This window comes from Gopherus evgoodei, chromosome 14 (assembly GCF_007399415.2).
Source record: "Gopherus evgoodei ecotype Sinaloan lineage chromosome 14, rGopEvg1_v1.p, whole genome shotgun sequence".
Lineage (NCBI taxonomy): Eukaryota > Metazoa > Chordata > Testudines > Testudinidae > Gopherus > Gopherus evgoodei.
Genome location: NC_044335.1, coordinates 19,079,610 through 19,091,947, shown reverse-complemented (window position 1 = coordinate 19,091,947; position 12,338 = coordinate 19,079,610). Strand labels below are relative to the sequence as shown.

General features: G+C 41.3%; 1 protein-coding gene across 3 annotated transcripts in view; it reads left to right on the top strand.

The window, feature by feature from the left end:
- Nucleotides 1-12,338, top strand: part of LOC115634924 (translocating chain-associated membrane protein 1-like 1) — a 50,469-nt gene that overhangs the window by 18,063 nt on the left and 20,068 nt on the right. For 2 of the 3 annotated variants that reach the window (XM_030532962.1, XM_030532963.1), the window contains exons 2-3: nucleotides 2,694-2,754; nucleotides 11,396-11,514. In XM_030532962.1, coding sequence (XP_030388822.1) covers nucleotides 2,694-2,754; nucleotides 11,396-11,514 — 180 coding nt within the window. The remainder of the gene's footprint in view (nucleotides 1-2,693; nucleotides 2,755-11,395; nucleotides 11,515-12,338) is intronic. The other variant, XM_030532964.1, reaches the window with a different exon arrangement.

Sequence of the window (12,338 nt, the reverse complement as noted above, 5' to 3'; positions counted from 1 at the left end):
ACTGTAGTACTTCAAAGTGTAGACACGCCTTAAGAGTTGAACCCACAAAGCAATTTAGGATCCTAACTTCCATTGAAGTCAGGAACCTAAGTTGCTTTGTGGATTCCACTCTGTTATAACTTTGGGAAGGATAAGCCATATCTCTCACACTCAAACCTAAAAGGCTGAATCCCTGCATTAAGTGCAAAACTTAACACTCTCAACTATGGATAAGGCTCTTTGTTATTGGTTTTTAATTATTTCCCAGGAATTTATTGGGTTTTATTTAAAAACTTGTAAAACCTGGGGAAAAATTGGTAAAAACTGAAAATGAAGGCCAAGTGGCAGTTAAAGAAGCCTCCCCTCACCCTGCAGTGGTCAGAGGTGTCTTGACTGCTGAGACCTGGCTCCCTGCCTTCTTTATTCCCTCTGTACTGAGGAAGCAAATGAGACCGCAGGGGGATCTGTCCACTAGTGGGGCAGTACTCGCAGAATGCAGCCTTCCATTCCCTGCAAGCCTGGGATCGTTGCTGCTGGGAATAGGCTCCCTCTTCATCTCATGCTACCACTAAGCAGAGAAAGCAAATGGGGGGGTGGGGGCACACTGGAAGGCCAAAATCCACAGAGAAATGGAAGGCTACAGCCTGTAAATACTGACACCCTTTGCCAGACAGAGATCCTTCCTGATTCTGCTAGCCATTCAGCGCAACCTATCTGCTTTCCCTGTTTAAAAAATTGTTTTTATCTTGGGTTCTGAAAAGGCCAACATTTGGGTGAAAATTGGTAAAACCCAAATGTTGTTTTTTCCAAAAACCAAGGAATTTTTTGGGGGAAATTGGTAAATGCCAATAATGAAGGGCCTTAACTAGGGGGTTATAACTAGTGCCTCCATAAGTTATGCTTCTACAGTTGGGGTTGTGAAAGATGAGCCACATCAGCACCATCACACTGCTTCCAGCCCAGTGCCCAGACTTCTCTCCCACCCAACAGTCAGTATGCCAATTCCAGAGAACCACATGCAAATGTCAGAACTTCTGACATCCTCAGTATTCACTCTGGCTGTAAAGGAGCTGCCTCCTGGTGTTGCTGAGGGTGGAGGGGAGGTACCACCCTCTGGGAATTACAGTGTGGCTGCCTATATGGTGATTTGGAACAGATGGTGTTTTGGTCATGGCCCAAGCCTGGCTCGCTTAGAGTAGGGTGACCAGACAGCAAATATGAAAAATTGGGACGGGGCTAGGAGGTAATAGGAGCCTATATAAGAAAACTACCCCAAAATCGGGACTGTCCCTAATAAAATCGGGACGTCTGGTCACCCTAGCTAAGGGGCATGGGAGGGCTCTACTAGCCTCTTCCCTTTTCGTTTGGTATTGTTGCCACTTGCATCTACATGGCAATATATTCTTTCTTGTCTTGGGAGCAGACACTTGGCTGCCTTTCCCACAACAGGGAGACAAGTCAAGCTGTCATGTCACAAGCAAAAAAGACAAAACTCCTTTTCCCCATTGAGAACTGTTTTTAAAAGAGAATTCCTTGATGTTATAGGCCTTCTGGTATAGGAGGTTCACATGTATGTACCCCAAACAGTATAACTTAATTATTCATACAAGGGATTGATGTGCAGTTTGTGACCCATTAGTTAAATGTGGATGTTTACTTTTTAAGAAATTTGTTATGCCACTTCAGCTTCCTCAATGCTAGTTGAGTTTGTGTATATTTTACATAATTACATATTTCTGTGCATCCTTATATCCATGTTAATAGAAATTAGAGATTTCATAATACCCTGGGGAAAAGCTTTTTCTGGTATGACTCATATTTCCTTATAAATCTTTCCAAGGCTGGTCAGTTTAAAAGAGAGTGTACAGTGCATTATACTTTGTGCATGTTACAACAGCATGTGAGCTTCTCTCTCGTGAAAATTTACAAGTGATTCCTGAGTACCCATCTCTGGCTTTATGTCCTGGAAATTTGAATGCATACATTCAGATAGATCTGTTTGCTATGGGAGGCCTAGGTACTTGGATGCTGCAGTGATGGGCATGGTATAAAAATCTAGTTTTAAAAGTCTGCTCGACTTACTCATTTGACTAATGTTAAATAGGATTTAAAGAACCTTTTTTTACTTTTTGAGAAAATGAAAGTCATTTTAATTTCTGTACCCTCTGTTCTGTGCTGAAAACAACATTTAAAATATTTTGTAAAGTGGTGTGAGAAGGATGACATTGAGCCTTAAGCTAAAATAGACCCATAGTACCTTCTGGCATTAAAGTCTATCATGATGATCTAGTCTGACCACTGGCACAGAAGTAAAGTCATAGCTCCATGCAGCATAGACCATGTTAAATGATTTATTTGAAAAGTGGATGGTATCAACTATCAGCATGTAGTATAGTCTTTAACCAAGACTGGCTGAGGACCCATCCCCACTTTCTTTGCCAAGTTCCAGTTACTTTCACTTTATAGGTTAAGGGTTTCTGCTTCATAAATATATTTAAATAGTAATAACTGTTTCCATTAAACTAACCGTGTTCCCTCAAAATTGATTTTAATTGATTTCATATTCTTCTTCATAGACTTCATCTGAAAAGGAGTGTTTAGGGGCTCTGGAATTACTATGCTTGTAGTTTAATGTGTGTTTAAAACTTTGAATATTAATGTAGCCAATTTCTCTATTTTTTTCCCTCTCTCTCTCTCTCTCTTTTAAATTTCAGGTCACAGCCAAGTATGTCATCATCTTTATTACTGTGCAGTACAACGTTACCTACACCACTGGTAAGAATAAAACAAATCCACTGTCTATTTCTATATAGTGTAACAACCCGATTATAAAAAGTTCTCCATTTATAAATAATAATGGTTTTATCTCTAATTCATTTCACGTGTGTATCAGAGAATCTTTCTTATTTCTGTTTGTCTTGGGAATTTCTAATGTTCTCACCTTTATAACACTTAAGCTCCCAGGTCTTCACTCGTGGTAAGCAATTACCACTTTGATTTTTTGGCTATAGTTAATACTGCTATTGCACCAAAGCTTGACTTGATTAGGCATGGTATGCCTTCCACTTTCTTTTTATAACTTAGTGCTTTTCATACCAGGTAGAATATTTTGTAACTCTGAACGTAGTTTCCTAAATATTTTTTATTTTTAATCACACATTGTCTTATGTTCTTAAATGGATTAATTTATTTTTGTCTTTAAAAATACCAGACGTTACTTCATGGATAACTATCTAAAATAAATAGATGCTAAATAATGGCCTAAGATATCAAAGGTCTGACTCACATACTTCTCACTTTGTCCCATCAGATACATTTTATTTTAGAATGACACTATTGACTTGAAATCTAATCAATATATATATTTTAAAAATAAAATAACTTCAGGAACTACACCTTCCCTTGAGTTTCGTTACCAATTTTTGTAGTTGTAATCAAATTTTCCTCTCTCTATATCTATAAGACACTTCACATCTTCCAACTCCTGCAACAAATGAGGTAGCAGTCCTACAGACAACAGCCTCATACACTGTACGACTCTGATTCATTCCTAGAGCATTGTCCTTCCTCTGCACTGACAGAGGCAGAGGTGCTGTGGGAAAAAATAGCATATGGTCATGTAATTAAATACTATATTATAATGTGTACACAGGAGGAGATTGAATTAAGGTTTTATGGGCACCCTTAATTCTGACACTTTGTAACTCTTCAGTACTTAACTTTGCAATCTGAACATTCCTTCAGCATAGTGTATTTTGTGTGTAATAAATAAATAAAATAATCCAACAACCCCACAACACTGAAAAAGCAGAATTTGACCCTAGTTTGTCACCAGCAACGCTCAGACATTTACAACCACAGTACAGATGTCCACTACTCGAACTAACAGAGTAACTGGTAGCAGTAAGAGGCTGTTATCTCCGTGTGGACCAGCCGCTAGCAGAGGATGACACACAGTTTATCAGTGGGGCAAAGAGCAGAGGAACATAGAGACTCAAGTCTTGGGTTTAATTCCATATTCATAGAATCATAGAATATCAGGGTTGGAAGGGGCCTCAGGAGGTCATCTAGGCTGATCCCCTGCTCAGAGCAGGACCAATCCCCAACTAAATCATCCCAGCCAGGGCTTTGTCAGGCCTGACCTTAAAAACCACTAAGGAAGGAGATTCCACCACCTCCCTAGGTTACCCATTCCAGTGCTTCACCACCCTCCTAGTGAAAAAGTTTTTCCTAATATCCAACCGAAACCTCCCCCACTGCAACTTGAGACCATTACTCCTTGTTCTGTCGTCTGGTACCACTGAGAACAGTCTAGATCCATCCTCTTTGGAACCCCCTTTCAGGTAGTCGAAAGAAGCTATCAAATCCCTCCTCATTCTTTTCTTCTGCAGACTAAACAATCCCAGTTCCCTCAGCCTCTCCTCATAACTCATGTGCTCCAGCCCCCTAATCATTTTTGTTGCCCTCTGCTGGACTCTTTCCAATTTTTCCGCATTTTTCTTATACTCCAGATGAGGCCTCACCAATGTCGAATAGAGGGGAATGATCACGTCCCTCGATCTGCTGGCAATGCCCCTACTTATACAGCCCAAAATGCCATTAGCCCTCTTAGCAACAAAGGCACACTGTCGACTCATATCCAGCTTCTCGTCCACTGTAACCCCTACGTCCTTTTCTGTAGAACTGCTGCCTAGCCATTTGGTCCCTAGTCTGTAGCAGTGCATGGGATTCTTCTGTCCTAAGTGCAGGACTCTGCACTTGTCCTTGTTGAACCTCCTCAGATTTCTTTTGGCCCAATCCTCTTAATTTGTCTAGGTCCCTCTGTATCCTATCCCTACCCTCCAGCGTATCTGCCACTCCTCCCATTTTAGTGTCATCTGCAAACTTGCTGAGATTGCAGTCCATGCCCTCTTTCAGATCATTAATGAAAATATTGAACAAAACTGACCCCAGGGCCAGCCCTTGGGGCACTCTGCTTGAGGCTGCCAACTAGACATGAAGCCATTGCTCACTATCCATTGAGCCTGATGATCTAGCCAGATTTCTATCCACCTTCGAGTCCATTCATCCAGCCCATACATCTTTAACTTGCTGGCAAGAATACTGTGGGAGACCATATCAAAAGTTTTGCTAAAGTCAAGGAATAACATGTCCACTGCTTTCCCCTCATCCACAGAGCCAGTTATCTTGTCATAGAAGGCAATTAGGTTAGTCAGGCATGACTTGCCCTTGGTGAATCCATGCTGACTATTCCTGATCACTTTCCTCTCCTCTAAGTGCTTCAGAATTGATTCCTTGAGGACCTGCTCCATGATTTTTCCAGGGACTGAGGTGAGGCCAACTGGCCTGTAGTTCCCCGGATCCTCTTCCTTCCCTTTTTTAAAGATGGGCACTACGTTAGCCTTTTTCCAGTCATCCAGGACCTTCCCTGATCACCATACGTTTTCAAAGATAATGGCCAATGGCTCTGCAGTCACATCCACGAACTCCTTTAGCACCGTCGGATGCAGTACATCCAGCCCCATGGATTTGTGCTTGTCCAACTTTTCTAAATAGTCCTGAACCACTTCTTTCTCCACAGAGGTCTGGTCACCTCCTCCCCATGTTGTGCTGCCCAGTGCACTAGTCTGGGAGCTGATCTTGTTTGTGAAGACAGAGGCAAAAAAAGCATTGAGTTCATTAGCTCATTCTGAAGGGGACTGGGTTTTTTAGTAGTTATAGACCTCTGTACTCCTCGTTCCACCTCGATGCTCCCATTCCCACCCCAACATTCCTTTCTCACCCTTCTGCATTCTTGTTAGACTTCCTCCTTTTCCTCCATGCTGCCTGGAAGCCAGTAACAGAAGCATTGAGAGCACAGGCAAGACAGTGTTCTTTGAGTGGTTGAAGACATTTATTCCGCTCAGGTGCATGTGTGCCTAGCACATCAAAGTTGGAGAATTTTGTCTACCAGTATCAGTAGGGGCAGCACTTTTGCTCCTCCCTTCATAATCCCTCCCATGGCTATATAAGGATGGTGCTGCCTGACCCCCTCTCAGTTCCTTCTCACTACCCACAGTTAGAGTAACTCTAACTTGCAGCATTTGACCTTGGCTACACTTGAGAGTTACAGTGCAATAAAGCCGCCCACAGCACTGTAACTCACTCCCTGTCCACACTGGCAAGGCACATACAGTGCTGTATCTCGGTGGCTACAGCGCTGCAGGTACTCCACCTCCCTGAGAGGATTAACAGCTGCTGCGGAGTGGCTGAGACGCTAGTGCTCCAGTGTAAATGGGGAGTAACCTTATTATGCAGTGATTGACCTCTGGAAACTCCCCATAATCATTTTAAGTGAAGCTTCCTCTCTTGTTCCTCTCTTTGTTTTGTTGTGAGCTCCGGGAGCTGTTTATCAAAAAAACAAACACAGATACTGTTTGATTTGAATGAGTAGAGGCAGGCAGGGGGGCTCCCTTTGGAATGCCCACAGGTAATGTTTCCTTGAAGAGAGAGGCGGTGCCTCGGGAGTTGGGGGTCTGTTTCAGGAGCGGCTGCTTATCTGGTCTGTGAGGAAAAAAACAGCTGCTGTTTACTTTCAGTGAGAGAGAGGGGTGAAGGAGAGTGAGGGTCGGAACTTGCAAGGCAGGGTGCTGACACAGTGTCGGCACTCCAAAAACCCACTCTCTCTCCTCCCACGCTCCCTGTCACACTCCACCCCACCCCCTTTCGAAACCACATTGCAGCCACTTGAATGGTGGGATAGCTACCCATAATGCACCGCTTCCAATGCCGCTGTAAATGTGGCCACGACTGTGCACTGGCAGCTGTCAGTGTGGATAGACTGCAGCGCTCTCCTTACTGCACTCTACGAAGGCTGGTTTAACCCAAAGCACTCTAGATCTGCAAGTGTAGCCATACCCTTAGTGTGATCTTTCTTCACACTTGTCTTCACAGCTCTTGGTAACTTGCTTTGTACATATTTATAGTTTAGTACCCTTAGTTAGGTAGTTTCTCCCAGTGGGATGCCCTGACTGGAGTTCAAATATTGCCCTTCTTGCGAGGCAGTTATCCTATCTCTTATTCTCGGAGAAAACTGCTGAGACATTACATTCTTTCAAGGACTTGCAGGCCATGCTATGCTTGTTGGAGATTTATAACCAAGCCAGAAGGAGACTGCATTTTTGGAACCAACAATGGCAATATTGTAAAAGCAGCAAAGAGTCCTGTGGCACGTTATAGACTAACAGATGTTTTGGAGCATGAGCTTTCGTGGGTGAATACTCACTTCATCAGATGCATGTCATGTCCCCCTGTCACTCTGTTTCCTCAGGTTATCCTCATATTCATATTGGATTACTCCAAACTAATTTTCATTTGTGACAGTGTGGTTGAGGCAATGTTGGTTTTCTGATCTCCTCTCTGTCAGTTTGACCTCTCAAAACTTTCACTCAACATCATGGCCAGGATATTTATCCTGCCTAGCTAAGTGAAGGGAAGGAGTAATGCTCGGAGGTAGTTAGAGATATTCTGCTTAGTAGTAGAAAACCATCCACAAAGTCCACCTATTTGTCTAAGTGGAAAACGGTTTTTGTTTTGGGCAACATCCAAAGAAATTCAGACTACATTAGTGCAGATGCAGGACACTTTTAGGATTATTTGCTACTTTTGAAATTTTCAGGTGTCTCACTGAGCTGCGTGAAGATTCACTTGGTGGTGATTTCATCTTTCCATTCTCCTTTTCAAGTGAAGATGATATTCTCACACCCTGTGATGGTGAGATTTTTTTTTAAGGGTGTTATCCGTCTTTTTCCACCTGTGAAAGAAACAGTACCATTGTGGGACCTTAATACAGTCCTGGCAGTGCTGATGGGTCCACTATTTAAGTCATTAGCAACATGTTCACATGCTCTCCTTTCTCAGAAAACGGCCTTCCTTGTGGTTATAACATCCGCAGGAAGAGTTAGTGAGTTGCAGTTCTTAATGGCAGATCCTCTGTACACTAAGTTCTTCAAGGACAAGGTGGTGTTTAAGACTACACACTTTTTTTTTCTGAAGTGGTATCTGTGTTTCACTTTAATCAGGTTATTTACTTACCTATATTTTTTTCCCAAACCACATTCAAGTGCAAAGGAGCAGCATCTACATAACTTAGATGTCAAGTGGTGCTTAGCGTTTTATTTAGAGAGAAATAAGCCATTTCGTTTATCACCTTGAATCTTTGTGTCTTATGCTGAGCAAATGAACGGGCAACTAGTTTCCATGCAGACCATTTCCAAGGGGATTACTCTCTGTATTACCACGGTTTATGTAGTATCTCAGATGACACCTCTAGGCTCTACAATCATTGGAGGTTCATTGAACCAGAGCTTAGCCTACATCTGCTCCATTGCTTAGTGATGTGGATATCTGCAGAGCTGAATGGTCTTCTGTGGATACATTTGCTAGGCATTTCACTATCACCACGTCATCAAGATTGGATGTAAATTTTGGGAATGCTTCTGTGCACTAACTGTTTAAAGACTCTGAGCCCACCTCTTGCTGGAACTGCTTGTGAGTCACTTGAGTGGAATACAACTCTGCAACCACTCGAAGAAGAGACAGTTGCTTACCTGTATTGTAACTGTTGCTCTTCAAGATGTGGGTGTAGATATGTATTGCATGACTCACCCTCTGCCCCTCCACATCGGAGTCTCCAGCTTGGGATTTCAGTTCAAAGGAACTGCAGGGGGTCAGGGAGGCGCTGCCCTTATGGAGCCATGAGAGGGGTTATGAGGGGAGGGAGTGAGCACCATCTCTACAGGTGCTGCTAGGCAAATTTCTCTGACTTGGGTGTGTGCACAGCTGAGTTGAATACATGTCTGCAATGTTCAATGCATCGAGACATTAGAGCTTATCAACAAAATGGTTATAAGATTTTATAAATTTTCGCAAAATAGTGTACTTCCCTAATCTCATTCTCAGAAATCACTGAACCACTTTATCTGAAACTGATCAGATTCCCCCCCAGCACCTCCTTCCTGCTGGCAGGCTCTGTGGATCAATTTCCTCCTGCCACAATCTGCTGTTTTGGGCTGTGCAGGCAAGAGGCTCTACGGGGGAAGGGAAAGGAGCAAGGATGCGGTGTGCTCAGGGGAGGAGGCAGAACTGAGTGAGTAGAAGTGGGGTGGTGGAGCAGGGATGGGAAGAGGCAGGGCAGGGGTGGAGACTTGGGGGAAGGGGTGGAATGGAGGTGGAGGTCAAGCACCACGTGGCACTTTCAAAAGTCAGTGCCTGTGCTGAAAGGACCTTATTCTTGTTCTCTTCATCCTCCCTATGCATTCAATATTTCTTTGTGCAATGTTTTCGTATTGTGTATACTAAATTGGCTGTTTTTACAGAGAAACAAAATATTCCCAAGTCTAGGAAAAAAAACAACTATGCTCATCTTTTTGGACAAAAGCCTTTATGCTTGTAATTGAATATTTCTCTAGCTTATTTTAAAATGCTAATGTGAACATTCCGTATTACAAAGTTATTATATTTTCAAATTATTGCTTAAGAAAACTAGTACTGGAGAGTAAGAGAGATATTGGATAAATTCACATTTTAAATAATCACAAAACATACACAGTCAGCTAGTGGGTCATTGTAAACAAGAGATAAATTTTTAGGAGCAAACTTTGCTTTGCACCTCACATGTGTACCTAACTTATCCTTTTGAAATCTTTGCCCAAAATCACAACTTTGGCCAAGACACTTGGCCTGTGGGCCACATCCCCCTTCATGTTATAATCCATTCCCCCATCAGATTCAGTTTTAAGATCTCACTTTTAAAAATGAAGTGCCTTTGTAGTTGTAAAGATTATCTCCCAAAAGTAAATTGTACAGGTTGGCCCTCCAGCGTTTAGCATATGACCTGAAATGGTAGCTCTGAGTGATAACAGCCCCACTATTTCAGTAGTGGTGTTGGCTCGGAAAATGACTGTTTCACTCATTGTTTGCTGTGTTGGTCCCAGGATATTAGAGAGACTAGGTAGGTAATATCTTTTATTGGACCAACTTCTGTGGTGAGAGAAAAGCTTTCAAATTACCTGAAGAAGAGCTCTGTATAGCTAGAAAACGTCTCTCTTTCACCAGCAGAAGGTAGTCCAATAAAAGAGATTACCTCACCCACCTTGCTTCACTGATTAGCAGAATCCCCCAGCTAATTTGTTCATACATTATTGTTTGCAAGCAGTGAAGGATATGGAATATGTAGGCCAGAGATTCTCAAACTGGGCGTCAGGACCCCTCGGGATCATGAGGTTATTACATGGGGGAGAGTCACGAGCAGTCAGCCTCCACCCCAAACCCCACTTTGCCTCCAGCATTTATAATGGTGTTAAATATATGAAAAGTGTTTCTAATTTATAAGGGATGGTCGCACTCACAGGCTTAGTATGTGAAAGGGTCACCAGTACAAAAGTTTGAGAACCACTGTAACGGATGCTTTCTTTCCTTCCCCAAAAGAAAAAAAGAGCTAAATATGCTCTGCTGTAAGCAATGGGATTCTGCTTTATTTTCTCACTAAACTTACTCCTGAGGGAATTCTGTGCCTAAAAATTCTGCACACAATATTTTAAAATTCTGCGAAATTCTGCATATTTTATTTGTCAAAATAACACAATATAATCACACCAGTTTCAATTATTTTTGGTCATTTATTTCAAAATACCTGTCAACAAGTATGTCTGTAACAATATAGACAACAAAAAATATTCAGGAAATGTTTTTTGACAAATAGATTCCTTACTAGGTATATTAATACATAACTCTGAGTAATAATTCATTTAAACTACAGTACAGTACCATATTCCCTGCACCCCTCAGAAGCAGTGCAAAGACTTGGGGGAGTTAAGGGTAATGGAGGAACTGAGGGAGAGGGAAGTTAATTGCTGGGAAGGAGCCTGGGTGTGAACTTGGAGGGTTGTTGGGTATTGGTGGGGAAAGTATGGAACAGGCTTTTAAATTTCAGTTGATATGTAAGATGCCCTTTTTAGAGAGAGGGTAAAGTAGTTATTTATAATTGATCCATGAAGCTGAGCTACATAGATCCATACATTGATGGTAATATCCTTTCTCCATACAGCTACGCTTCTTGAGATAGAATTCTCTGGGTCTCTATATTTTCTATGGTCTAGGCCAGAAAGAACTGATAGAGGCTGACGCACAGTGGTACTACCCACAGCATTTCCCTTCCAGTCTTACAATCATAGTTTTTTTTGTATTTGGGGTGGGGAATACTCCAAATTATTTGAGGGGGGGGATCAGAATTCATTTGCCAAAGATGCAAGTATCCTGTGTGCCAGAGAACAAGTAGGTAAGGTATTTATCCTCTCTCTGTTGCACAGAACGTTTTATAAGTAAACACGTTCTATTCAAATAGATATTTTTGTAATAATTAAAACTTTGTTTTCAGATGACAAGAGTGAACCCATTCATTTCTATGAATATGGTCCAAAAGACATTGCCACCATTTTCTTCTATATGCTTATAGCCATTATTCTGCATGCTGTGATCCAAGAATACGTACTAGATGTAAGTTAACTATGGGGATGTAATTTACTTATATACATTCTTTATTTATTTATTTATTTAGGCTGTTTGTTACATGTTTCTTCTGCCAGTCTTATATACCAGCACTTGTATGTTGCAAAATAAAATCAAATCATGTAGGTATATTTACACATCACATGCTGGTGGTTCCTTTGTCATTCAATATAAATATTATTAGACTCTGAAAATGTGTTTATATAACACTATATTTAATTAAGTAATATTTAATCACAGTTTCTCTGACTCTTCTAGTATTCTCCATTAATAAGTGGATGGAAAAAACAGTACTGTGCCCACCACATAGAACCTTCATGTCCCTAAAGTTTTAACTTGGAAGTCAGTTGAAAAAATAGTTAAATAAAACAAAAAAAATTGTGGTCTTCCTTTCCTCCATTGTTGCTTTATAGGAAATGTTTTGATTTAATATGAATAATATCTAAATGTACTTTCCACTCTTTCTTTTATCTAAAGCTAGTTTAAAAAAAAATGGAAAAAAGGAAGCAGAAATTAAGAATTTCTTTAACTAGTGAATTTTTTCACTTTTGTTTTCTATGCAATTTTTTTTAACCTCAGTCTTTAATGGTGACCATTGACGTTCCCCTGGAACTGTCGTAAATCTACAGAGTTAGATTCTGACTGTAAACTTCTGGGCTTTTATTTTTTGCCTCTTTGTCAAATAACTTCTCAAATTTGTGACTTGCTTAAGGTTCCAGTATTTTCACTGTTGTGTATGCATGCTAGAGCTCCATTATGAGGAATTATGAATACAAAGGGCCTGGTCAATCCGGCCTCAGGATGACACCTGC